At 45.4% G+C, this 25,771-nt stretch overlaps 1 protein-coding gene across 2 annotated transcripts; it reads left to right on the forward strand.

Moving 5' to 3' along the window:
- On the forward strand, nt 1-24,469 carry LOC149365098 (putative tRNA (uracil-O(2)-)-methyltransferase). Of its 2 annotated transcripts, XM_089575173.1 has the most exons (10): nt 5-683; nt 1,620-1,839; nt 4,457-4,525; nt 5,222-5,326; nt 7,895-7,966; nt 9,337-9,437; nt 12,786-12,969; nt 15,740-16,058; nt 22,133-22,249; nt 24,271-24,469. In XM_089575173.1, the coding sequence occupies exons 1-10, from the start codon at nt 190-192 to the stop codon at nt 24,447-24,449; spliced, it is 1,860 nt and encodes a 619-aa protein (XP_089431299.1). In that variant the 5' UTR covers nt 5-189; the 3' UTR covers nt 24,450-24,469. The 2 variants fall into 2 exon arrangements, with proteins under 2 accessions (XP_089431300.1, XP_089431299.1); XM_089575174.1 differs by lacking the exons at nt 22,133-22,249; nt 24,271-24,469 and adding an exon at nt 21,463-22,126 and having other exon boundaries at nt 1-683.
- Nucleotides 24,470-25,771: the final 1,302 nt, after the last annotated feature.

The raw sequence follows: 25,771 nt of genomic DNA on the forward strand, positions 1-25,771 counted from the left end.
ATTGACTTCGGAACCTCAGAACCTTCGGCTTCCTGAAAAGCTTTCGGAATTTCCGCTCAAACTTGGGAAAACGAATGGCCATCGCAATCAATCGGCTGCGCGAAGTTGCGTTGCGTTGCTTGGTGGCGTTCTTGCGTGTACTTTTACTCGTGTGTTTTGTGGTGTGTGCGCTGCGAAATTCGTTCATTCATGTGTGTTGATGATCCACTGACATGTCACTGTAAAGACCTTCAGATGTGGTTCGACGCGGGGCGTTCCGAGGAAGTGCCAAGCGAGGACTGCTTCCGAACCGCTTTGAAAGTTTGGATAGACAAGCCGCACACCATCAACAGGCGTCTGACTGGCATCAAACCTGTTAGCGAACGTCGGCTTAAGCCTGCTGTGCTCGATTCTGATGGCACACTTACAACTCTCACTGAACGGCTGAGTAGTGTAAACGTAGACGGACTGCCTGGTTTGCTCGAATATTTTACTGACGTCCCCGAATGCTCCTGGAAGGACGCTACCGATATTGTGGGATATATTCTGGAAAGAGACCTGTTGCCAAAACAAATCGACAAGTTTTCTCCTGTGAGGGAAGTGGTGACCGTGTTTAGTGACAGTGCCGTGCATTACAACATCTCAAACACACCTGCAGTTTCTCCAAGCGTCGTGTACAGGCTGCGGTTGGGTAATGACTCGAGGTAATTACGCAATGACAACTCCACAAAATCCTTGTTGCCCCTTTGATTAAGCTGTGTCTGCCTGCAAACTGCCCAAAGTTTGGTTTTCTGTGACAGTTCTTTTGTTGATTAGTTCGCCTTATTCACCCAACGCTGTCAAATGCAAAAAGCAGCGATTTTGTTGCTGCTGAAGTCTAGCTGCGGCTATGTTTCCGTACTTAACCATAACTACGAAACAGACGAGCCGAAATGTGTGTTGCAATGTAAATGTCTGAGCTGAGAGATTTATTTTCTTATTTACAGCACTGCAGGTCTCTGCAAGACTAGTCGGTAGCCATGCACAAATTGTGCACACTGAATCATGGCAAACATGCTACAGGCACAAAAGGAATTCACATGGCGGCAAGAACAGGTGCCTGGTTAGAGCAAAAAAAAATATATTGCAGCAGGCGTTATACGAAGGAGAAATTTTGTTGAACAGGCTACAAAGATGAAATTATCAGCACAACACTAAGAGCAGAAAATAAGCAATGAATAAAAAAAGGAAGCATGAAAACCGAATCACAAGCAAATCGGGTGTAAGAAGGAAATCAAAGTGTACTTAATTAAAACAAATGCACTATGCAAGCAAGAAAATATGTGCATAGCTATAGACAACACAGAGGAAATCTGTGCCTACGTGCAGACCTAGTCAGCCGAATGCAAAAGAGCAGAACGAGGATAACCAAGAAATGCGAATGCGCATGCATTATTGGTCTCGAAAAAAGAAGATTATAAGAAACCAATTATCTGTTGCGAACGTTCTCCTGAGCATCAGTGTGCATGACTTCATATGAATGCACGATTTGGTGAAAGCTGCCAGAAACCGCACATGAGTAATCGAAACAATTTTCTCAGTGGTTGAGCAGTTGACAGCTGGAAGCATTGACTACTCTCTCATGATTATTTTATTCCTAGAATCCATTTGGATCTCTTCAAGTCCAATTGTGAAGACGAGGTATCAGGAGCATCGTGGCTCAAAGACCATGTTCTGCCCAAAGTTGCCAAGTGGGCCTGCAGTGAACCATTGGCAAAAGGGAATCAACTCGTGGTGCCATCATTAAGCCAGGTGCCCATTGAAAAGTACCACACAATATACTTCAACTTGAAGAAGAAGTATGGCAAACACCTCTGTGAGGTAAGTGATGCGAGCAGAGATGGACAAGTGCCCTCATTTTTGTTTCTTTACCTCACTTCATCTGCTGCCTCCCTCCTCGCCTTATAAAAGACGACAGCCTTTCCACATACTCGCACTTCCAGTAGTTTGAATGTCTGCATTGCCTTCTTCATGCTTACAAGATGTGCTGATGTTACTCATCATTAAATGTACTATAATACAAACCCTTTTGGTGAGATTTTTGAACTGATGGTGTGAAGCTCTTATGGTTTGATAAAAGCTTATACATAAAGAAGGAGCAGTGAATGCGCCCATATCACTTTGTTCGTACTTGCCCTGAACTACCTCGTGCGAGACTCCACGCACTCAAGTGTAAGGGTAAATGTAGGTAGTGCAAACTGGCCAGTGTGCCTACTGTGGTGCTCTCGCTGTGGAAATCTGTTGCCATTTGCCACAAGAGCTTGAGAGGAATGTGTCTGTTGCAGAACAAGTTTGAGCTGAGAGAAACAAATGCTTCATTGTTTCTTGGAGGTTACTGCATTTAAATTGCGTAATATGCAGGTGACCGTAGAGGACTGGTTCCTGCTTTACCCTCCTTCCCTTGCATGTTGCTATTCCTTGAATTTGAAGGAACCGAGTTGCGCTATAAAAAAGACAGCCACAGGAAAAAGCCAAGGAGACAGACAGAGCGCAATACGCTCTGTCTGTCTCCTTGGCTTTCACTTATCGGCAGTCACTGCTTATTAGTAACAAGGGGAACACTGGAGGAGGAGGCACTCTTTGATGATCACTGGGGATGCTAGCCTGGTGATTTACCTCGCAGACTACTGCACATGGAATAGACCTCTCCCGGCCTACGTCATCAGTGCGCCGTACCGAGAAGGCTCACACCGGCAGAAGAAAGGCTGCGAGGCGTTATGAATCGGGGAACAAAGGTGGTGGGGAGCGCTCGGCACCAGAAAAACCTGTTCAGAACCGAACGTCCACGATTTTGCCCATCGGGGCACACCTTTTTGACGTCACACTGTTTACATCAGGGAGAGGTCTATTGACAAGGACATGCAAATTGTAAACTGCGGGGAACGTTTTGAAGCGACACATATGCTACGAAGGATGTCATAGCTGAGGGCTCCGGATTAATTTAGACCACATAGAGTTCTTTAGCTTGCGCTGACATCGCGCAGCACACAGGCGCCCTTTTGCTGTGGCCTGGATTTTGAATGCATTCATATAAAACTCTAGTGCATCCATGTACACACGTCATGCGCTCATGACCTACGTCCTCAAGGAATTTTAATGAGGATTTTGTTGCACATTAAGCTGAGGCTCTGCTACCCTAGGGTGCAGGTTCATTTGCCAGGTGGAGTCCTGATGTTGACATAATTCAGTTTTCAGTTCTGTGTGGTGATGTGAAATGACTGCTGGTGCAGATTAAAATGTTCGGGTTTTTCTTGTTTACCGCATGCGGAGCTTAGTGGGTTGCCGGGGCATCAAATTTTGCAAAGGCAGTAGTGTATGCTACATCAAGGTGAATCTGATGGAGGTTAGGGCGGTCCAGGTGGGATCAGTTCATTGAAGAGGGCTTTATTGATGATCCAAGTCACACCACTAGGAAGATGCAGATCCTTCTGTGCCAACCATCATTGACGAGGTGTGTGCAGGTACCGCATGAGGGGGTGATGCCCCATTTATGTCATCCATGTCTCTTCATGCAGAATAAGCAGTAACCCGGTTTTCAGCCATCCTGCACATGCAGAAGGAATATGTAGAAAGGGACTGTTTTATGTGGCTGTGAGTGCATTTAATGTTTTACTAGTGATTGCTGACACAAGCGCAGTAAGTAATGCTTGTGAAAGTGGCAAAATTGTAAATTGTGCTCCGTGATAGTGAACATGGAAAAAAAAAAAAAACTCAGTTTCATAAATTTTTTGCTAGACGTATGGCTTTTTCTTGACCATGATTCTGTACCAAGTTAACATGTTGTTTACTCAGAAGCTTTACAAAATGACTTTATGCATACTGGCAATTATTTTTGATCTACTTGTATTATGAACTTGCACAGGTTTGTATGTGTGATCACGTTATGGATATGTTTACTTTATGGGGCTGCTTACTAGCATTATAGCACATGCTCTATTGCATTGGCTGTTAGCTTTTTCTTTTATTCTTTCTTTCGGTCATGTTAACTTGGAAACACTTAAAATATTACTTTTTTGGTGTTTGGCATTTCAAGGCATCCACCAGCTGCCATGCATGTGTGCAGAGAAACTTAATCACTTTGTTGTGGTTTGCAGAATAATTTTATGAATGTTATTGAACTAATCTTTTTGTGGCATGTGGGATTTTATGTCCGAACATTACTCATGAGCTATGAGAGGCCCCACAGTGGAGCTCCAGATAAATTTCTACCACCTGGGGTTCTTTAACATGCGCTGATATTGCACAGAACATGGGCTCATTGCATTTTGCCTCCAGCAAAAATGTGATTGTCTTGGCTGGGATTTGATCTTTCAACCTTGGGCTCGGCAACCAGACGTCATATGGGTTGAGCTGATGTTTCTGTTTGGTTACTGTCAAGGTGGTTGGTTGTTCCTTCTAACTGCAACCAAGTATAACTGTCCTTTCTTTTTTTTTTTAGATTTGGCCTGAAACCACCGATCCACTGAAATATGTTTACGAAGACATTGCCATTGCAAGTTACTTGCTGGTAAGAATTTGTAGAAATGTGCCTCAGATGTGTTCACTTTGTGTCTGAGATTAGGGAAGTTTAGAGAATACTTTAAAATAGGGCAAACTGCTGCTTGGAGAGTCTGCTAGCTAAATCTGCTATGTTAAAAAAAAACAGATAATTCATATATGAAGCGATCTTCTTAGGATTTGTGGTGCACTGATGAACACAGTGTTGTTTTTCCATTACTTGTGCTGGTTTTGAAAAACTATTTGTGCATTCGAGGTACCATTCAGTAATCTGGCAAAGAGCTAATAACCATGGTATATGGTGACTTATGCCTTGGAATGGTTATACACTCTGTTTTGCTGTAACGAAATTTTTTGCACACATGTGACACTTGCAGTGGGTTTGACTTGGGTGATGGTGATTAGACAGACACCTCAGCAACAGTGCATACCGAACAATAGCATTATGGCAGATAAAAATTCTATGCCATGCCGCCAAACATGTTGAAGTATGTTTTGGCCTAATCATTTCCAGTTCACATTTATTATTGCTGAAAACCTGCCGGGCTGTGAATTTTCCTGCTGCGAATGAAAATGTAATGTTCTCAACGTGGTCATTCAAACTTTTCCTTTCATTTGGCGACGATACTTTTTATTGTTATGTCAGTCGTTGCTGGGTATTGCAAAGTGTAACAGCATGCCATCTTTCCACCTGTGTTCTTCCCAGGCCCTCTGGGATCAGGCGAAGCAGCAGGGCTGTGACAAGCCTCCCACGTTCATTGATGTTGGTTGCGGCAATGGGCTCCTGGTTTTTCTGCTCACAGCTGAAGGGGTGAGGTTTGCTAACTGATTGATTTGTTGGTTGATTGATTGGTTGGCTGGATTACCCTGCACTACTCTAGGGAGTACATCGTGTCTGGGCACCATGGTTGCAGCAGACCTGGACCACGAGAAAGAAACTAGCATGAGATTGAAAATTGCTGCAGTGCATAAGAACAGTGACAGACTGTTGTCTCTGAGAAGAGTAATAGAGTAATAGTTAGGGTTTTGGTATTTTCAGGTAAACCTGAACAATTCTAAAGACATTCGCTGGCAAAATGTTTCTCGTATCTGAAAAGATTTGGTTCTTAGCAATATCTGGCATGGAAATACGAGCAGGTGTCCCCTGTTTTCTAGTTTTAAATACACTCTGTTTCAAGACTGCGATATGTGACATCCTGTGGCAGGCTTTTTTGACAGAAGGGCAGAACAACAGGCTGAAAATGTTACCTTTTAAATAGTAAAAAAAGAAAGGAGCATGGTGGGGCTGCTTTTGAAGTAATGGTGCGGAAAGGATGAGAATTAAGTGAAGAGAAGGAGTCCAGTGCAGTGTTTCCCTGGGTCCCCTGGGCATGTCTGTGCTGTTGTTTGAAACTACTTTCATTTGGATGCAGTAGCTGGACACCTCTGCCAAGTCATTTTGGGCATGAACGACTCGGGTGAAATATTAACCCTTTGAGGGTCGAATTATTTTGAAGAAAACTTTCCCAGGTGGTCAAATTACTTTATTGCGGATCTTGAATCTACAAAATGTATATAATCGAGAATAAATGGTAAAAAAAAATTAGGAACCGTACTTTGGTGACACCATCACTCACAACTGGAAAATGTTCAATAGAATAGAATAGCAACGGTGATAAGCAAGCTAAGAGCAGCACCAATAAAGATAGAAGTCAACTTTCGCCGCCTCTGCAAAACAGTGCCCACAAAGAGAAAACACGTTTCGCGCGACTCCGTTGCGATCCCGCGGCGGGATCGAAACCGCGTAGGCGCGTTGCCACAGAGGGCGAGAATACCTCGCGAGCAACGGTGATAAGCAAGCTAAGAGCAGCGCCAATAAAGATAGAAATCAACTTCGGCAGCCCCTGCAAGATAGTGCTGACAAAAAGAAAACTCAAATTTCGCGCGACTCCGTTGCGATCACGCGGTGAAACCAAAACTACAAAAGGGGTGTTGCCGCAGTCTGTGCCGCCGCGCTAAAGCTAGACATAAGTTCTGCTTATCTCCGTGGCAGCACAAAATTCAAACACTTCTTGTAAGTCCTAAGAGGTGGCAGCACCCCCCAGTGAGCACGCATTGTTCTTTTGGCGCAAAATTTCAAACGGAAGATCGAAACCGTACCTGTATGGCAAAGACCTTGCGGGACAGAAAACCGCCGCCGTACATATACGGCAAAAACCTTCAAAGGGTTAACGGCCGGTTCGGTCAAAACAAGAAACTCGGGGACAGTGGAGGAGGCGGCTATCGCCATGGCAATGGCCAGCACCAGAGCAGTCACCATAATTAGCGACTCCAAGGTGGCTATCAACAATTTTGCGCGGGGTATGATCTCCCAGGAGGCAGAACGAATCTTAAGACATCAAGACTGGGACCAAAGAGAGGTGGAACTAATATGGGTGCCGGCACACTCGGGGAACAGGGGAAACGAGTTGGCTCACAGTATAGCTCGAGGTTATATCAGCCGAACAGTGAGCCGGGTTGAGTCCCCAAATTTCACGAGAGATGCATTCATATCATCTCACGAATACACCAATCAAGTTTAAACTGTATTGGAGGATCTATCCGCCACCAGACAAAAAGCTCGACAAAAGCCAGGAGGTAACGTGGCGTCGGCTCCAGATGCGAGCCTTCTTTAGCCCGTCGAGACTAGCACACATGTATCCAACACAATACAATCCGACTTGCAAACAATGCGGCGAGATAGCCGGATATGACCACATTTTATGGAGCTGCAAAAAGGCGCCGCCACTGGCGGACCTACTACCAGTCCCTTCTCAAGAGCGGTGGGAGGCTATACTGGCCAGTGCAGACCCGTTGACGCAAGTCCGGCCAGTGAGTGGGCTCACAAGGTCGCCAAGAGCCATGGGCTCGAAGCCATCTAGTATAATGTTCACTAGGGCTCAGTGCTGGCAATAAACGTTTTCCAGTCGAATCCTGTGCTTGGCGCATGATGGCCTTAGCTGCCTATGTGCCATAAAACCCAACACAACACAACAACACAACCCAGTCGAATCCAATGTTCTGTTTTCACACTGCACAAAGCACTCACTAACCACTTTAGAAAAAAATATATTTGCTCCATTGCCTGAGTAAAATAAAACATTAATCTTGCTTCATTGCCTGAGTAAAATAAAACATTAATCTGAGAATGCAGTAAAATGGCTCAGCTCCAGTGACATGCTGCAACTCCTGCATTACGCTGCTATAAGCACAAGTGCTTCTGAGTTTTTCATTGTAAAATGCATTGCAGAAAATAATAATGAAATAGAATAATGAAGTGGCATTTCTTTTTGTGAGTCATTCAATCACCTGCTGTTACTCTGTCGGTGCCAGAGCTAAAAAGATTTATTTTGTGGTGCAGTATGACGGCATTGGTGTCGACGTGAGGAAAAGGAAAATCTGGGACCTTTTTGGAAGCGGTACGAAATTGAAGGTAAATATGCATATGTTATTTAAAAAATTGTGGAGACTTTATATTATCTTAAGTAGTTGTTGCATAAAATATTTTGAAACAGCCAATAAAAACACTGATTATTGCCATGAGCTTAATGTTAATGATTTGTGCGTCATATTTTTCAGAATTCATGTGCAGAATGGAATGTGAAAGTGTAATGTTTTTGCATACGAGGATGGGTAACAAAACATATTGCCACTGAAAGTAAACCAAACAAAAAACTGTGCCCAGGTGTAGCATTGAATGGTTACACGTGATTTTCAGTGTGGTAGAAGGTACCTAATGAAATGTACAGAATAATTAGTTACTGCTGAAGCAAGTATTAGTAATGCTTACCATTGGCTGAAGGAATGTGGATATAGGACAACCATTTATACTTCACATTATAATTAGTAGTATCTGTGGTGTCAAGCATCTTGGGTTTTTCATAGAGTTTTACTCGTGTATTGCACTTTTAAAGCACCAGATCTGTCAATACATGATACTGTAATTGATGCAACTTTGTGCTTTACATGTGTGAGTGCTTGCTGAAGTATACTAGCGCTTGGATTGTGTGACCTGTCAGTGCTGTGCAGTGTTGTTGCATGCGTATTGTTTCAGCATTCCTGCTTTGTGAACCCTCTCCAGAGGCACTCGTCTGTATTCTGGGACTGCATTAGTAGTGGAAAAAAAGCAGGGAAGTTGCAGAGTGATGTGTGTGTAGTTAGGCTAGTAGTAAAGGCAGTGACCCCTAAGCACTGCAGAAATGTCAAAAACCCAGTCACTGTGTGAACCTGCTAGGTGCCACTGAGCAACCCATGAGCATACTTCAGCATGTGTTCAAATGTCCCTGGTCATACTGAGTGCAACAGCAATCTCGCCTTTTGTGTTGGGTGCTGTTATTTTCACTGCTTTTTCAGGCAGGCATGCCTTGAACGGCTGCATCTGTGATTTCATCAGCTTGTCTGAACGTAGGCATGGTTTATATCATTGAAAAGTATGCAAGCCGAGCATTCAGGTGGAATAAGCATTGTATCATGCCATTGTTGCGCCATTTGGTAAGAGATGGTCTGCGCTGCACCTGTAAGGGCCTGTGCCATGCTGGCAGGGAGAACAGATTGTAGGGTGCTTATTCGGAGGATGGTGGTGCATTACATTGCATGTGGTTACATATATAAGACACTCTATAGAGTCCCATTTAGGACATACCTGTTGCTGTTTTGTTCAAGGTTGTCGATGATACACTGCAGGTGTTCATATTGTACACTGACAAGAAGCAAAATGTCATTGGCTTCTTCTTATTTTATGAGCCCATGAAAGGGCTAGCTGGATAAATTAACGCTGATGTTCTGTGGCCTTTCTTTGTTCAGGAAGAACCTATCACTCCGGAAACACGTTTTCCAGAATACAGCTGGTGGATTGGAAACCATTCGGATGAGCTGACTCCCTGGATTCCGTACTTGGCATCAAGGTGGCATTGAGTGTTTTTTAATCAAAGTTTTATTTGAATAGAATAAAAAGAAACTGAAATGTCAGCTTATTCATAAAGCAGCTGAGTGCTGCTCAGTGTGTAATGCAGTCTGTTGGGCGAGTTGGTGAACAATCATTTCTAGGATGACTGTGCAAAACAGACAGGACATAGTAAAGAAAAAAAAAAACAGATGAGTGCAGTGCCCACTGTTTTGTCTCTCCCCTGTGTCCTGTCTATTTTGTGCAAAGTTTTCCTTGAAATCAGAGAAATCAAGAGGGAAAATTGGCGTATATATTACTTTTCTTTTTTGTTGTGACTTCAGTGTAGCAGTTTATCACTGATTTGAAGAAAATGAACTTTCTGGTTTTATAATTACAGCTAGGACTATACTTCACATGTAGAATTTTTTTTTTTTCCCAAAGGATTGTGAAGTTGTTGAGAATGATGTATTTCATATTGCTTTTGTCTCAATCCTTTGCTGACTTGAGGGTATCGAACTCTGCAGTTTCTATTCGGCACTTTGCTAGAATAAAGTTCTCGGGTGAACATGTTTTTGGAGCAAGTGAAGGTGCCCAACGTAGCCACATGGTGAAAACAGAGGAGCATAATGTTCAAGCAGAAATCCAATGCTAGCAACTGAAGGTGGCCAACGTAGCCACATGGTGAAAACAAAGGAGCATAATGTTCAAGCAGAAATCCAATGCTAGCAACTGAAGGTGCCCAACATAGCCACGTGGTGAAAACAAAGGAGCATAATGTTCAAGCAGAAATCCAATGCTAGCAAGTGAAGGTGCCCAACGTAGCCACATGGTGAAAACAAAGGAGCATAATGTTCAAGCAGAAATCCAATGCTAGCAACTGAAGGTGCCCAACATAGCCACATGGTGAAAACAAAGGAGCATAATGTTCAAGCAGAAATCCAATGCTAGCAAGTGAAGGTGGCCAAAGTAGCCACATGGTGAAAACAAAGGAGCATAATGTTCAAGCAGAAATCCAATGCTAGCAACTGAAGGTGCCCAACGTAGCCACATGGTGAAAACAAAGGAGCATAATGTTCAAGCAGAAATCCAATGCAAAGCTGTGTTGCTGTTGAGAGGACTAATTCATGGGCCCCACTTCCAAAGGAGGGGCACTGGTGCACAGCCACGTACGTAGTTGGGTAGAAACAAGCAACCTTGCCTTCATTTTAATGTTGCTTGGTTCAGGCATACAAGCAGGCTGTTTTGAATAGTGAAGAGCTTGAAAAGTGCATGCATAGGGCACCAGCCCGTGTTGCTGGTTTCGGCTTGTTCATTGGGAGCCTACTGGATAATACACAGCAAAACCTCGTTAATTCGAAGTCACTGGAACCACAAAAAATTTTCATATTGAGCAGATTTTTGAATTAACCTAGCACAGCAAAAAAGTGGGACATGGGAAAAAAATTTCCTTGCGGGTATGCTCTACCTTTATCGGGAGAACATTGTGATCACCGTATGTTGCCGCATGCAAGCCGAACTCCAGCATGCACTCCTCCCCCATCCCCACTCTGCCTTGCCGTATGGCGTCACAGCATATGCGCAACTTAAAGCAACTAATGCTTAGTGATGCTATCACAGGACCATAGTGATGCAATCACAGGGCCAGCAACCGGAAGCAAATTGGCATTAAATGCGAAAGAACGGCGCTCCTCCCTGCCTTCCACACACGCGTGCAGCCCGACTGCCTGGCGGCAAACCAAACTGCAAACGGTCCTCTAGTTTCGGATTACGATGCAACGCTTGGCCCGGATACAATCAGAAGTTTGCTCTCGCATTACATGCCGGTCAGACGAAAAAGCTACTGCCATCGCAAACAAGCCAAGTAAATGGCACGCTATTTTAAAGGGACAGTGAGGAGAGCTCTATTAATATTTTTTAAAAAGCAAAATCCGATAGTTCGGCATTTCATGGCTTTGTTGCCACTTGGCCGGCAGCGAAAGATGCATTTATTTCTAAGAAATTTGGATTCGAAGTTGAAAAAGTTTTTCCCGCTGCTCTGATTCAAACTTGGGATTCTCTTATGACAACACAGGACTAAGTGACGTGAAACATGACGTGCACATGACGTAGCGCAGGCTCCGTGATTTCTGGCGGCCAGCAGTGCGGCCTAGCAGCAGCCGAAAAGAAAGCTACCGCCGGCCGTACGTTGAAGGCATCTATCGGCTATTGCGGCCGTCGCTACCGTCGCTTCGTACACCGTTAGCATACCTTTAGCTTCCGACACCTTTAGCATACCGTGTAATACGCTAAAGGTGTCCCCATTGGTTCTAGCAACACTGTTTTGTCCTATGACGTAATCATGCTTGTACTTGAGAGTTTGGCCTGTGGCGGCGATACCTGTATTTTGGTTCCTGCTCTTTTCTACGTTACAAGAGCTTTGTTTTCAGTATGAGTGGCGTTTTTGTAATCAGGAGTGGGTATTCTGTCGATACAAGCCAACTTCAATTTCTCCTCAGTGTCCCTTTAATTTTTTGTTTAGTACAACTGATTTGCATGCAAATTAATTTTTTTTGGTGCTTGGAGCCTCATGTGTCCTTCCGGGGACAGGCACCAGCAGGGAGTGCATACTGCCTGTGGTTCATCCGAAGCTACCTTTGAACTTGCAGATAGGTTGGCAGCAACCTAACCCCCTAACCACATCACACGTGAAGAAACAGCGCAAGCTGGCGCCGCGCACAGTCAGCCTGTTGCGGGCATGGACCATGAATGGTTGCATCGTGGGACGCATTGATCCGCCAGTGCCAGCATCTCCGCTGATGCTGCCTTGACCACGGCCAAGCTGTAGAGGAGTATCGAGCACGCGCACCGCTGCCTCCACCCTGGCCGCAGGCATGCGCTTTGGCAGTCTGCGAGCCTGCCAAGGGCTGGTTTTTGTGCTGGAGGTATGGTGCGCTTCGCACATCAAGCACCGGCATCGTTCGTGGTTCCTAACGGTTGCCGCTTCACCGGTTTGCAGCAAAATCGGGATCGGGCATTCTTGCTTGGCATCCAGTATCTTTGAATTAACTGAGCTGGTACAGGCTTTCATTTCGGATTATCTGTCAAAATTTACTTTAGAAATCAAGGGACCGCAGAAATTTCTTGAATTATCTGGGATTTCGAATTAACCAAGTTCGAATTGTCGAGGTTTTGCTCTGTTTGCTGGCCCAGTGTTGTGTAATTCTGTTTGATGCCATGACCAGGGTAAGGAGTTTGGTAATGTCTACTTTGGGTATTTTTATGATGAAGTAAAATGCATACCAATATCATAAATTTCAAGTTGTCATCGATATGGTAAGTGGCATGCAATTCATGCCTGCCATCATCTCCTGCTGCCTGCCAAATGCAGGTCAAGGCCAGATGCACGAGTCTTCCTGCTTCCCTGCTGCCCATTCACCTTCCATGGAAAGTACCAGCGGCAGCATGGTGGCATGAGCCAGTACCAGTCGTACCTGCTCTTCCTGCAGGGCCTCTGCCGGGACCTTGGCTTTGACGTGGTCTTGGATAGACTGCGCATCCCTTCCACCAAGAGGGTGAGGGGAGTTCAGTGGGTGGCGTCACTATTTAGCAATGCAGCAAACTCTGGCTAGCCGAAGCCATAAAAAACGATGAAAAATGTGAAGGTAAATCTGTCACTGAGATAAGCGAGGCACCAAAATCTTTAGTGTACTGATCTTGCATTGTAGAAGTTTAAGTCTGCTCCCTAGGTTTATTTTTGAATGAAAACTTTACTACACAGACTACTCGCTTAGCACGCAGCAATGGCGTAGAGCATTCGCCTTGCACTCAGGAGGACCGGGGCTCGAATTCTGGTGCTGCACAATTCTCCACCGGCTTAAAAAAAAAAAAAAAAAAAACTTTGCGTGTCAATGGAATTGCTTTACCAGTCCTAGGGTGCGGCCTGATCTCAGTGACCAGAACCGACTATGCATTCCCTCACCAGAGCAGGATCTGGCCACCTTGGCATAGTACTTGTCCACAACCCTGTGTGAAGAAACCAATTAACCTTTGGCCCTCAGTCCCCAGTGGCTGCGGAGCAACTGAACAAGGTAGCGGTCAGACCTGTGACACAGCGGAAGGTGCTAAGAATCTCTGGCTCTGGACAGGCTGCCATTGGAAACTGAACCTGGCAACAACGCTAGAATCTGAGGCTAGCCTAGCAGTGCTGTTCGAGGAACTATACTCCGTTTCATACATAGCAGGCAACGCTGCGGAGGTTGCTGAAGTAGTGCGTCTGTGAAACCATATTACTCCTCCACGTGTCATTCGTTCTTCTCGAAACTCCGGTCATTGTTTGGATGAATGCAAAGAGCGGTATAAAAAGATATGGTAGCATTGAAAATCACGGTCGAAGCTGTGAGGCGCTCAGTGTTCGGCCTCTCTGGCCGTAATTTTCACGGCGAGTGAACTACTTTTTGGGCGCGGATTTAGTAGAAGCGATTCGCCCTACCAACCGCGTATCATACCACCACGTGTACTTTTTGCTTCTCGAAATCTCGACGAGTCGCAGGACGAAAATGTGGCAAGAAGTAGAACAAAGTCCAGGAGGTGCCAGTCACAGCACTTATGATTTGTCACTACGAAATATGTTTGTGTTCGCTTTGGTTGTATGGCGAACTACTTTTTGTGTGCGGGCTTAGCCTGTGTGAACAGGCATGCTAGCTTTAGCAGCGTTGCCTGCTATGTATGAAACGGAGTGTAGTGGGTATAAAATGGGATGTCCTAGGGCTTAGTGAGGTTAGGAGGACAGCTGAGGCATATACAGTACTAAGGGATGGGCATGTACTGTGCTGTCATGGATTAGCGGACAGACGAGAACTAGGTGTGGGATTCCTCATCAATCAGGATATAGCTGGCAACATAGAGGAGTTCTCTAGTATTAACGAGAGAGTGGCAGCTGTAGTAATTAAGGTGGTGCAGGCCTACGCGCTTACATCCAGCGATGATGGCCAGATCATTGAAAGCTTCTATAAAGACGTGGAATCGGCAATGAAAAAAGTAAAATCACAGTACACTGTACTGATGGGCGACTCCAGTGTGAAGGTAGGCAAGAACCAGGCCAGAGACCAGACGGTAGGCAACCATGGCTTAGGCTCCAGGAATAGGAGAGGGGAGTTATTAGTAGAGTTTGCAGAGAGAGATAGTTTACGGATCATGAATACCTTCTTCCGCAAACGAGAGAACAGGAAGTGGGTGTGGAAGAGCAGGGAGATGCGATCTCACCAATGCTATTCACCGCCTGATGATATGGGGTGTTCTGAGGCCTGGATTAGGAACAGGGGGTAAGATTTGATGGAGAATACCTAAGTAATTTGCGATTTGCTGATGACATTGCCTTGCTAAGTCACTCAGGAAATGAACCGCAAAGCACGATCAATGAGTTAGACAGAATTAACACACATAAAATCGAAGTAATGTTCAACATCTTGCAGGGGACCAGCAGTTCACAATTGGTAGCGAGGTGCTGCAAGTGGTAAGGAAATATGTCTACTTAGGGCAGATAGTGACTGCTGATCTGGATCATGGGAGGGAAATAACGAAGAATAAGAATGGGATGGAGCGCATATGGCAGGTTCTTTCAGATCATGAATGGCAGTTTACCAATATCCCTCAAGAGAAACAGATACAGCAGCTGTATCTTACCAGTACCCACCTATGGGGCAGAAACGCGGAGAGTAACGAAAAGGTTTCAGTTTAACTTAAGGGCAACGCAGTGAGCTATGGAAAGAAAAATGATAGGTGCAACGTTAAAAGACTGGAAGCGGGCAGAGTGGGTGAGGGATCAAACGCGTGTTAATGACATCCTAGTCGAAATCAAGAGGAAGAAATGGGCTTGGGCAGGGCATGTAATGCGCAGGTAAGATAACTGCTGGCCCTAAAGGGTAACATAATGGATTCCAAGAGCAGGCAAAGTAGCAGGGGGTGTATATAGTCTTCTGAAACTTATGTTAAAGGTCAAATTATGGTGGCTGTTTCATAGCATACATGAATAAAAATACTTGAATAAAATTTTTCATAGCATGGCTGGAGCCATTTTCACTCCTCCAGATGGTAAACATTGATTTTTCCAGGTGGAAGAGTGAACAATATGTTCTTTCTGGAATGACCTGTTCAGCCTATGTTGTCAGTCCATGTTTTTGTTTGTGCTTTGTGGTCTGGGACTGCAGATGTCGTGTACTGTTTGCGATTAATTTTCCACAGGACTGACCTGTTCAGCCTCTGTTGTCAGTCCTTGTTTTTGTTTGTGCTTTGTGGTCTGGGACTGCAGATGTTGTGTACTGTGTTTGATTCAATTTTCCGCAGATTTGCCTGGTCTGCTCACCAGGAGTGCAGAATGATCCAGACACTGCTGCAGCGACCGCTGGAAACATCCCGGGCTTCATCCCGAGCTGTATCGACTTGCAGCAGGAGCCACAACCGAGGCAAGAAGAGCACAAGCCACCTCACGTGGATAAGTTTGAACCGCGGGCAAAGACAGAGGCTGTCCGCAACTGCACCCAGCTGGACAGAGGCTTTCTGGACTGCACAGTGGACCTTCTGGCCCGGAAGCTTCTCCAGATGGGCAGTGAGACATTGTGTGCATCGCCTCGGTCTTTAGGTGATGGCCACTGGCAGAAGGGAGGTAAGTTGGATTTTGCAGTTTTCACGGCCGTTTTATTGTACATCACTACAGCTCTCTACAGTGGAAAGAGGCTGCAGAGAAACACAAGGGTGGGGTGGGGGGCAATTACATGCAGACAGTTTTCTATGCCCACTGTCGATAAAGTACTAGTTGAGAAAGCACTTTCAAACTTGCCACCCCTTGCTTCTTTCCGTAGCCTCCGGAGTAGAGTGCAAGGTCGAGGTACCAGTACTACTGCTGCAAAAACTTGTTTTGTTTTGCTGTTGCTGCAGACAATAGGAATTTTCAATTAATTCTGACAAAATCTGGCAAGTACAGTAGAACCTCGCTAATTCGAAGTCCGTCGGACCGCGAAAAATCATCGAATTAACCGGGTTTTCGAATTACCAAAAATCAACGAAAAATGAGAAATAAACGTACGAAACATGGCTGCATCAACACTGCACCTTTATTTTGCCTGAAAAACGGTCACTTGAAGTAGTCATCGATGCACGACTGCTTGGCGCGGTAGTTACGTTCTCGGCGCGCGGGCGAGAGCCGGTTGTGGTCGGATACGTCATATCGGCGACGCGACGCCAGGTGCTCCGATGCGACTACTACTTGTGGCTACGGGAGGGGAGGGGGGCGCTCGCTCTTCTGCCACCCTTTGATTAGGGGCACTGCTTGGAGCGGAGCTCCGACGCGAGCGCAGAACGTTCTTCGTTCGACACGCCGCCTGGGAGAGGAGGCGAGTGGCGAAGGGGGTAGAGGGGAGGAGTGGCGCGGGAGGCGTGCGCAGTGCATTCTGGGTGGGCGGCTTCGGCGCGCTCGGCACGAAATAGAGACATGCTCCACGGTGCGGTCAGAGTGCGCTGAAGCCGCCGGACACGTCTGCGGTCATCGCCGTGCCGCGCGCGCGCGCGCTACGTCGGAGTATAAATGCGCCTGAACACAGAACACGTTTGATCGTGGCACCGAACAATCAAAACGCTACGAGCAGCGCCTGCCACGAGCTAGACAAACAACGGAAACAGAGCCAGAAATATTGTGACCTAGTGGCACCTGGTTGTTGCTTTGTCAACTAAAGCTAGCCTCCGAGACTAGTACTCGACTATGCAGATCGCTGAGGCACTACAAACCACCGGAAACCAAAAATTGATTTACAGTGCCGCCTGGCTGCCACTCCGCCAACTCAACTATACTGGCCTCAGAGACTGGCAACGCATTTTTCTTTTCGCGAATCACGGAGGCCTTGGTTTAAACCTACGTATTATCCGGACAGGAGCGCGCTGGCTGTTCAAATTATCGGGCAAATTTTGCATGGAAACTGTTGGGACCGCCGAAAACCTTCGAATTACACGGGATTTCGAATAAACAGAGTTCGAATTAACGAGGTTTTACTGTACCCCACTAAAATGTAGTATATAAAACAAAAGTGACCTCCAGTGCCTACTCTGTGCAAAATTTGAGCCAGAACAGCTGAGCGGTTAAGCCAGAATAACTTTTTTTAGTTTTCTCTGAGCGATGCAACACTCATATGCGAAAGTTCATGGTTTGTTTCATTGATATTGCACATAACCACTCATGATGTCTAAATTCATGCAAGCTGATTGTGCAGCGACCATTGGATTGTAAGTTTAGTCTTAAAATATTTTTCATAACTTTGCTGTAAGTCAAGTCACCCTGGGGGATTCACTTAGAGCTACACCAACATGTCCCAACTTGCCCTTTTTTAACTTCGGCTCAAAGCAAGTTCAAAGCAAGACTGTTCATCTTTTTCACTCTGTTTTTGGTTTTCTCTGTTAGCTCACTATGAACACCATTCCATTTGACTTTGCGCATGATTCTCTTGAAAGTTCAGCACGCTTTATTCAGAGCATGGAAAAAGAACTTCAGGAATTATGGTATTTTTTTCAGAAATGGGATGCACTAGCTGCTGGAATGCACTTTCAAGCCTTGTAGATGGAAGCATTCATGAGCCCTCACTTGTAAAAATGTGTGGAATTGTAAAGTAAAAAGAAAAAAAGACACAAAGATAACCGCTGGTCCTTAAGGGTAACGGAGTGGATTCCAAGAGAAAGCAAACGTAGCAGGGGACGGCAGAAAGTTAGGTGGGCGGATGAGATTAAGAAGTTTTGCGGGGATACAGTGGCGGCAACTGACAAAGGACAGGGTTCATTGGAGAGACATGGGAGAGGCCTTTGCCCTGCAGTGGGTGTAGTCAGGCTGATGATGATGATGATGATGTCAGGAAGTGCACTAAATGAATAGATACAACTTTTCTCTGATATATCTTCAGTAGTTTTGACGTCATAAATTTCTGTGTGTTTCATTGCTATACCAAACTTGCAGAAAGCTGGGCATGACAACAAAACTCAGTAGCAGCATAGAGTTGCTCTTAAATGATTCATGCCATGACATTTTCCAAATATTGTAGTGACAGCTACACTAGGCTAGCAGAAGTGCATTCGCGGTGCCTGGCAAAGGCCACTACTGCGCATGCGCCATTACCATGGCAACCATAGCACCGCAGCTGCTGTGCTGCACTGTGCATGTGCAGAGTTGCGCCGCGCAGCTGGGATAACAAGCCAGAAGCGATGCGCTCGCTGCTCAGATGCGCACCATGGAAGAAGGAGAGCGGCCATGCTAGTCATGGCGGCAGCACAGGCTGCGTGAAATTGAATCTTCCGATCCAGAAGTTGTCGCATGGTACAAGGCCGGCCGACAGCGCGAAAACCAGGCGAGACAGGCTTAAAGGGATACTGAACCAAATTTTTGGAGCTGCTCTTTTACATGTAAACAAAAGCTTGCCTGCTAAAATTGATAAATCCGACAAGCATTTTAGCGTAAAATGCGGATAACACTTTTTTTTCTCGATTTATTGCCGTATCATTGCACCTGGCGGCCGCCTGTGGAAGCTACAACTAGACGTCATTACACCCGCGCGCCCACCGTTCCCGCAGGAGCACGATTGCCATCGCTACTCGCGGTTGTCGTCTGCTCACAGCGCACACAGATATATCAAGATGTTAATCGATGCTGTCTACATACCATAACCGTATGCACGCTTACGTACGCTAAATGCAGCTATTTTTCCGGACTTTACGCCATTTCTAACATTCTTGCTTTTAAAACAGAGGCACGACGATATTTAGACTGCTGGCGCCATCTGGTGGTTAGGAAGAGAACCATTGTTGTCAACAAACCGACGCCTCTCTTAGCCTAATGGGGGCAGAATCGTCACTATAAATGAAAAATAAAGCAAATTTATTACTCGTACGTTTTCTTATGGGCAATAGGAGACGAAGCGAAAAACCAGTCGCCCATTTATAGCCATTGAACGTGTTGAAGAAGGCAGTATAAACGACGAAACCAGTCCAAAGTGAAGCTTCATGCATCGAAGGGCGCTGCCATATCTGTCGCCGCGGGAGGGTGCCATGACGTCACGTCTTCACCTTGTGCCGCCGGGAGGGCTTGGCGTGCTCATGAAACATCGAAAATGAAACCATCCGCTGAAAAATATGCGCAGTGACGATTAGATTTCAGTGTAATCACATTCCGAGAATATATTTTCAGCGTTTTTGTTCAATTTTAAGATTTTGCTTCACTATCACTTTAAGTGGGTGGCTGAGAAGCCCGAAGAACGAGAGGAACGTCTTGTGAAGAGACGCAGCCATGCTGCTGAACGACAGCGGTAGTGACAGCGGTGTGTCACTACCGAAATGCCAGTAGACGAAACTGCTTTCGCTACACATATCCTGGCCTAGCTGAGCTAAGCCACTGCCATTTTTTTTTTATTAACCTGAGTTTTTCTACACAGAACATGATATCCATGCTTGCATAATGCACCCATTACTTTCATGCCAAATTAGCGACAGAGGGAGAAAAATGAGGAAGGAATTCTGAAATGTAGGAACGTCACTGCATAAAGAATTTGTCAAGGAACATAGTGCAACAAACCGCATGAAAATCCATGAAGCCATTGCCATACTATGCTATGCTTTCTTTCTGCAAGCAGGGTAGTCTCGTGCTGGAAAGCACTTGAAAAAAACTGGCATTTTCACGGAGATCTCAGCCAGTTTTTTTGCTACCTACGGTAACAAAAAAACATTTTTTATAGTCACTTCTGGGCTGTTTTTGGTGAAAATCTTTCGGGATATAATTAGAAAAACCTTAGTGATACGGAATTTTCTGTTTTCTAGAGTTAAAGACTCACGTTTCAAAGCTGCGTGCCTTTAAAGGTATGATGCAGTAGTGTTAATGGGTCCCGTCAGTGGCTCCTCTTTCCCACGCAGGCATGGACACTGTTTCCATATTATGTGAAAGACCACACGACATAATATCGTGCTCAGTATGAGCTCCAACGCATGAGTTGTGGCAGGAGCTCGATGCCGTCGATGCCAAGAGCAAAGTACACTGACTGGTTGTGCAAGCTGGATATTCTATGTTCAGGTGCATTGATTTGCTATGAAACAAAAACCTCAGTTGGCTCACTTCTGTTGCATTGCACGTCGTATTGAGTAGGTTAGTACATGCAAAGCCCCGCTTTAACCAAGTTGTACAAACTTGTCTACGTAGCTTAAGGATGGCGTGTCATAACCCACTACCCAAGGGCCAGGGGTTTGATTCCCGACTATAATTACCCAAATCTTCTTTTCAGTGCAGTTAATTTACTTTATATACTGTATTTACTCGCGTTAAGTTGCGAATGTTTGCGCACCCGCCACTTTTACTTGGATTAAAAAAAAAAACAAAAAAAACTTTTACTCACATATTTTGCGCTCTCAGCTACGCCAGACCACGGGCATGTACGTGGCTTGCATGCAAGGCAGGCTTGGGAAGTTTGCGCGGCCGTGTCGCCGTGTGCAGTTGTGAAAGTGGCGAGGGCACGAATTGTGCACCGTTTACCCGACTGGCTAGTGCTGGCGGTCACTTTTTCGGAAAAACAGTTGCGTGCAAGCCTGAATCCGAAACTACCGAACCGTTTGCTGTTTAGTTTGTCGCTAGTCAGCTGGGTCGCATGCAGGGGAGCCGCTTCGATGCCTTTTATCTCTTTTGCCTCCCACTGCTGGCTTTGCAGTCGTATCGTTAATGGTGCGTTTACTGCTTTGGGCTGTGCACGCGCAGTCATGCCATCCCGCAGGGAACTACGTACATAACGTGAGGTGGGGAGGAAGGAGGTATGAGTCTTATATTTGGAGTCAACTTTTGTTTTGGCTAACGAGGGATGTGAAATGGGGGTCTACATATAGGTGGTAGTATATATTGCACGTTATGACGTCTGCATTACAGAGTTTTTTAGGTGTTCAGAAAATTTTCGTGTAGTTTGCACACCTGCTACTTACATGTCCTAATGACGTTTGTGTCATGTTGCGTCCGTCTAACCAGCAGTTTTCTAGTGTTTTAATCACTTTTCATTCCACAGCTCCATGTGTGATGTCATGTCCCTCTCAACCGGTCTGGCTTTTCCGCACACACCCATGACAACGCCGACTATGCCAGGTTCTCTGCTGAACGGGACCTTTAACGTTACCACATTAAAAAATATACAACGTAACTATCAGTGTTAGTGCGTGAGTACAACACATTGGTGCACTCCTAGCTCGGTACGTTTCACCCACATGGAACATGAAAATGGTTTATGGTTTATGGGGTTTAATGTCCCAAAGCGACTCGACTATGAGGGACGCTGTAGTTGAGGGCTCCGGAAATTTCGACCACCTGGGGTTCTTTAACGTGCACTGACATCACACAGCACACGGGCCTCTAGCATTCTGTGTCTGTCGAAATGTGACCGCTGCGGCTGGGATTGAACCCTCGTCCTTCGGACCAGCAGCTGAGTACCATAACCACTGAGCTACCGCAGGGGAACATGAAAAGTTATAGATTTGGATTATTTGCTTTCAGCTTGCTTAACCGTGATCTCATGGTAGCTGTGACCTTGAAAATGCAACCATATTTGCTTTGGTGTAGTTTTCTAAATATCAACAAACATTATTAGTTGGTAGTTTGATTTCCTGTAGTAGAAGGTACTCAGTACTGCTCATGAAGACTGACGTACTCATTCTTTTTATACCAAATTGTGCTCCCCACAGGCAGCTTGCACCTGAGAGAACTTGCAGAGGTACTGAGCAAGGAGGACTTGCACATGCTGAAGAGCCAGTGTGGTGGTCTGCAAACCCTCGTCAGGAACCACAAGCACATTTTTCAAGGCAGGTGCAGGGCAAAAGAGATTGATGGATGGAAGTTCTGTATTTGGGAATACCACAGTAAAGTTGCATGCCATTCTTTTATCATCTCCTGTGGCATGGCCTTTTAGTCTGCTAATGGATCTTGGGGCTGCCATTGCTGCTCCATCATGGCCACCTCTTTTCCCCCTCCTTTTGTGGTGGGTGGTTTGACTGTTGATGACAGAAGGGAAAGCGCAATAATTGTGCACTTGAAATGGCCACCTGAACCACCTTGTGAGGGAAGGGTTGAAGAAAAGGGGCGAATTGAATAGGGAATGAGAAATAGGGAATGTTGTGGAGGGCGCTAGATTAATTTTGATCACCCCTTTTAACTGCACGTTGATAGACTTATTCCAGAAGAGAGGGTAATGTAACAGAGGATGACTCTGTCCATGACAGGGGTGATGGTGCTTCGACAGATAGCAGTGGACTGTTGTGTTTATGGCTCAACATTCGAAGCAAAATCGTGCCTGGAGCATTGCTCTGTGCAGATAGATGTCTGGAGTCTGTGCATTATTGCGCACAGTTTGGGCAGGTGAATTCTGTTTTTTCAAAGTTGCAGTGGAGGGTGCAGGCTGTGCAAGGCCATGTTATATATTCACAAGAGTGGCTGAATTGGTGAGTTGTTTTGCCAGTGTAAACTAAGGAAGTGAGGAAGAAGAATAAGTGGTCCGATGGGTCCTCATACAGGATGACTGAAAGCTGTCTGGGACAAGGTGAAGGACCAGCAACAGGAAAGGCACGCTAACAACTGAATGCTTGTTTCATAGTTGCACAGAGCAAGTAGTTGACTCACTAGTGATAAATGTAGTGGGCCCACAATTTAGAGGGACTCTCTCATTGCAAAGATATCTTGGTCGTGACAATGTGTGGGATCAACAACTTTGTGCCTTTAGGTGTACTGGTCAACCAGAGTGAATCTGGTGCTTCACAGTAGTGGGTATACAGGGTGTTTGTAATTTCTGCAAGCTTTAAAGGGACCGTGATATGATTTTGTGGTCATATCATGATGCGAAAAATCTGTACAGGTGGTGTTGTGAGTATTCGAGTCAAATTTAAAAGCTCTGCGTAGAGTCTATAGTTTACAAATTTTAAAAAATTTCTGATTGCCACCGACTAGGGTGACATCTCACCACGTGTTCTTAGCTGCCCTTACCCCAATAACAAGAATGGGCAATTCGGGCGAGCCTTCTCATTGGGCGCGCCCAATATACATGGGCGCGGTGGGGTGCAGTCCCTACCTGTTTTCTTAATTTTTTCCAGCAAGCCTGCATGTATGAGTTCAGGGGGAAAGGGGGAGCATCATTTTTTATCGCTGATATCTGTGGTGTTAATGAAGCTAGCTTAATTTTTTTTGAGGTATGGTGAGGAGTGATGGAATACAGATCACTCTTGCGCTTTTTGTACACTTAGTAAATGCCTTTTCAAAGTCCCTTTATGAAAAGAAAAAGACAATGCACCCTACAAAGATTCGACTAGTGCAGGGTTGTAGGCAGTTGCCTTGACCAGCTGAGCATATTTTTTTAAAGCACCTTATCTGCTAATGCACAAAGCAAATTAGCCGACTTTTATCTTTAACTTTAGCTCAAAATGTTTCGTGTAAAAGTTGTGGAGCATGTTGAGAAATGCTCATTTAGGCTGTTTTATTCAAAGCAGGTTTAGCCTGTTTTCTTTTTCTGGGCTTAAAATCAAGTCCACAAGAATTTTGTATTGTCAGATGATTATGTACTTGTGCATTACAATATTAGCACCCTGACTGCAGGAACATGGTTACGCAAAGCCACGGTGAAAAAACAGGCCACCACTCACAGTGATGGTTCTGTGATATGCACGGGCACTGCAGCATGTGCGTGACTAAGCTGCATGGGAAAAAATTCTGTGCACTGGTAGCATTGGGAGTGCTTCTTGTGATCTAACTGCCTGAATTGTTCCTTTCATTTTAGCTGTGCAGTTTTTTTTTCTTTAAGCAATTCTTAACATGTAAATGGCTTCTGTTATTTCAGTTGACAAAGGCCTGGTGTCTCTCAACATTCCTACGCTAGCAGTCAGGAATGTGGTCCCTCCTTCCAAGAAAAAAACTGTCACAAGAACACGAGCCAAGCGGAAACAGTGTTGGTTTCACCGCAACCATCCACAGGGTTGTCCACTTCAGGATGGTGAATGCACCTTCATTCACGAGTAATGAAGGAATTTTGACTTGCAGCTGAAAATCTCATTTGTTTCTCTCAAAACTAAACACTAAAATAATATTTGCACTGGTCACCCAGTCTCAAATTTTAGAACATTGAGGTCCCTGTGCAACTTCAGAACATTGGTCCAAGTTGACAGTCCACTGACAGTCATCAGGACACAGTAGCGAATGTCGAAGAACAAACTTCTTTTACAGTCGGTGACAGTCTCGCTTTGCCCTCTTGTTTCATAGTTGTTTGGCAGGCAAGGAGTGATTCCACTAGGATTCATTTGAAAGAGGAAGCAAAGAAACTGATGTCACACTGGAGGGCTGATTTGAATAAAGTATTGGGTACACGTGTACAAGTCTCACATATTTTTTATTTGTCCCTTCACCACCTTTTTTTATGGAGGCAGTGGACAAATGGCTAGTAGTTATGTTTCAATTTGATCCATTGTGTTTTGCACACATTTCGACGTGTTGTTAACTGCATGTTCTGAAACTGCTCAAGGACTTTATGCTTAAATAGGTTTAATGACCTAATACCCATCCAAACATTCACGGATGCATAGTCAAACATTATGCGACCAAATGAGCAACCGCTACAGTTAAACCTGGGTGCAACAAACCTCTATATAGCGATTTCCTCTATACTACGAAGTTCCTCAATTTCCCAATGCCGCTCCCATTTAAACGCTTGTATTTGAGTCCTCCATGTAACAAAGGTGTCACGGCTGTCAACCTTGATATAACAACTCGCTACATCGACTATCGGTTAGCTTGTGCTGAGTTACAAAATTTGGCACATAAGTTTCATGACGATAAAGCACAAACTGACACGAGAGGAGCGTCAACGATTGCAACGAGCGACCGCAGTTGACACAACGTGTCGTGCTCCAGCGCACTTGGTGCAACACCACTGCTTTCGCTTTTGGAATGTCATATCACGTGGCAGTACAACAGTTCATGCTCAGAAGCAGCAAAAAATAGGGCATAGCAAAAAAGAAACGGCACAAGCAATGCGCGTCCATCACCACTGTATGGTTGCTCGCGATTCCGGTGCCGACAGCTCCTGTGTGTCAGGAGCGGAGACAACGGAGAGCAGCAGACATGGCTCCGGCGACGAGAGGTCAAGAGTCCATGTCCTGGGGGCAACAGCGGCAGGCAGACCTAGAGAGGGAACATGCTGGAAGAAGCATGTGCCTCCGCGGCCGGTCTACACTGCCCCCGTCTCCCCCATTCATAGCAGCGTTGCGCGAGCTGCAGCTGAGGCGGCTGCTGCCCCAGTCACGCCATCAGCGCGATTGCGAAATGTTTCTGTGTTTGACTACTTG

The sequence above is a fragment of the Amblyomma mixtum genome, chromosome 2 (genome assembly GCF_055824585.1).
Source record: "Amblyomma mixtum isolate Tamu chromosome 2, ASM5582458v1, whole genome shotgun sequence".
NCBI lineage: Eukaryota > Metazoa > Arthropoda > Arachnida > Ixodida > Ixodidae > Amblyomma > Amblyomma mixtum.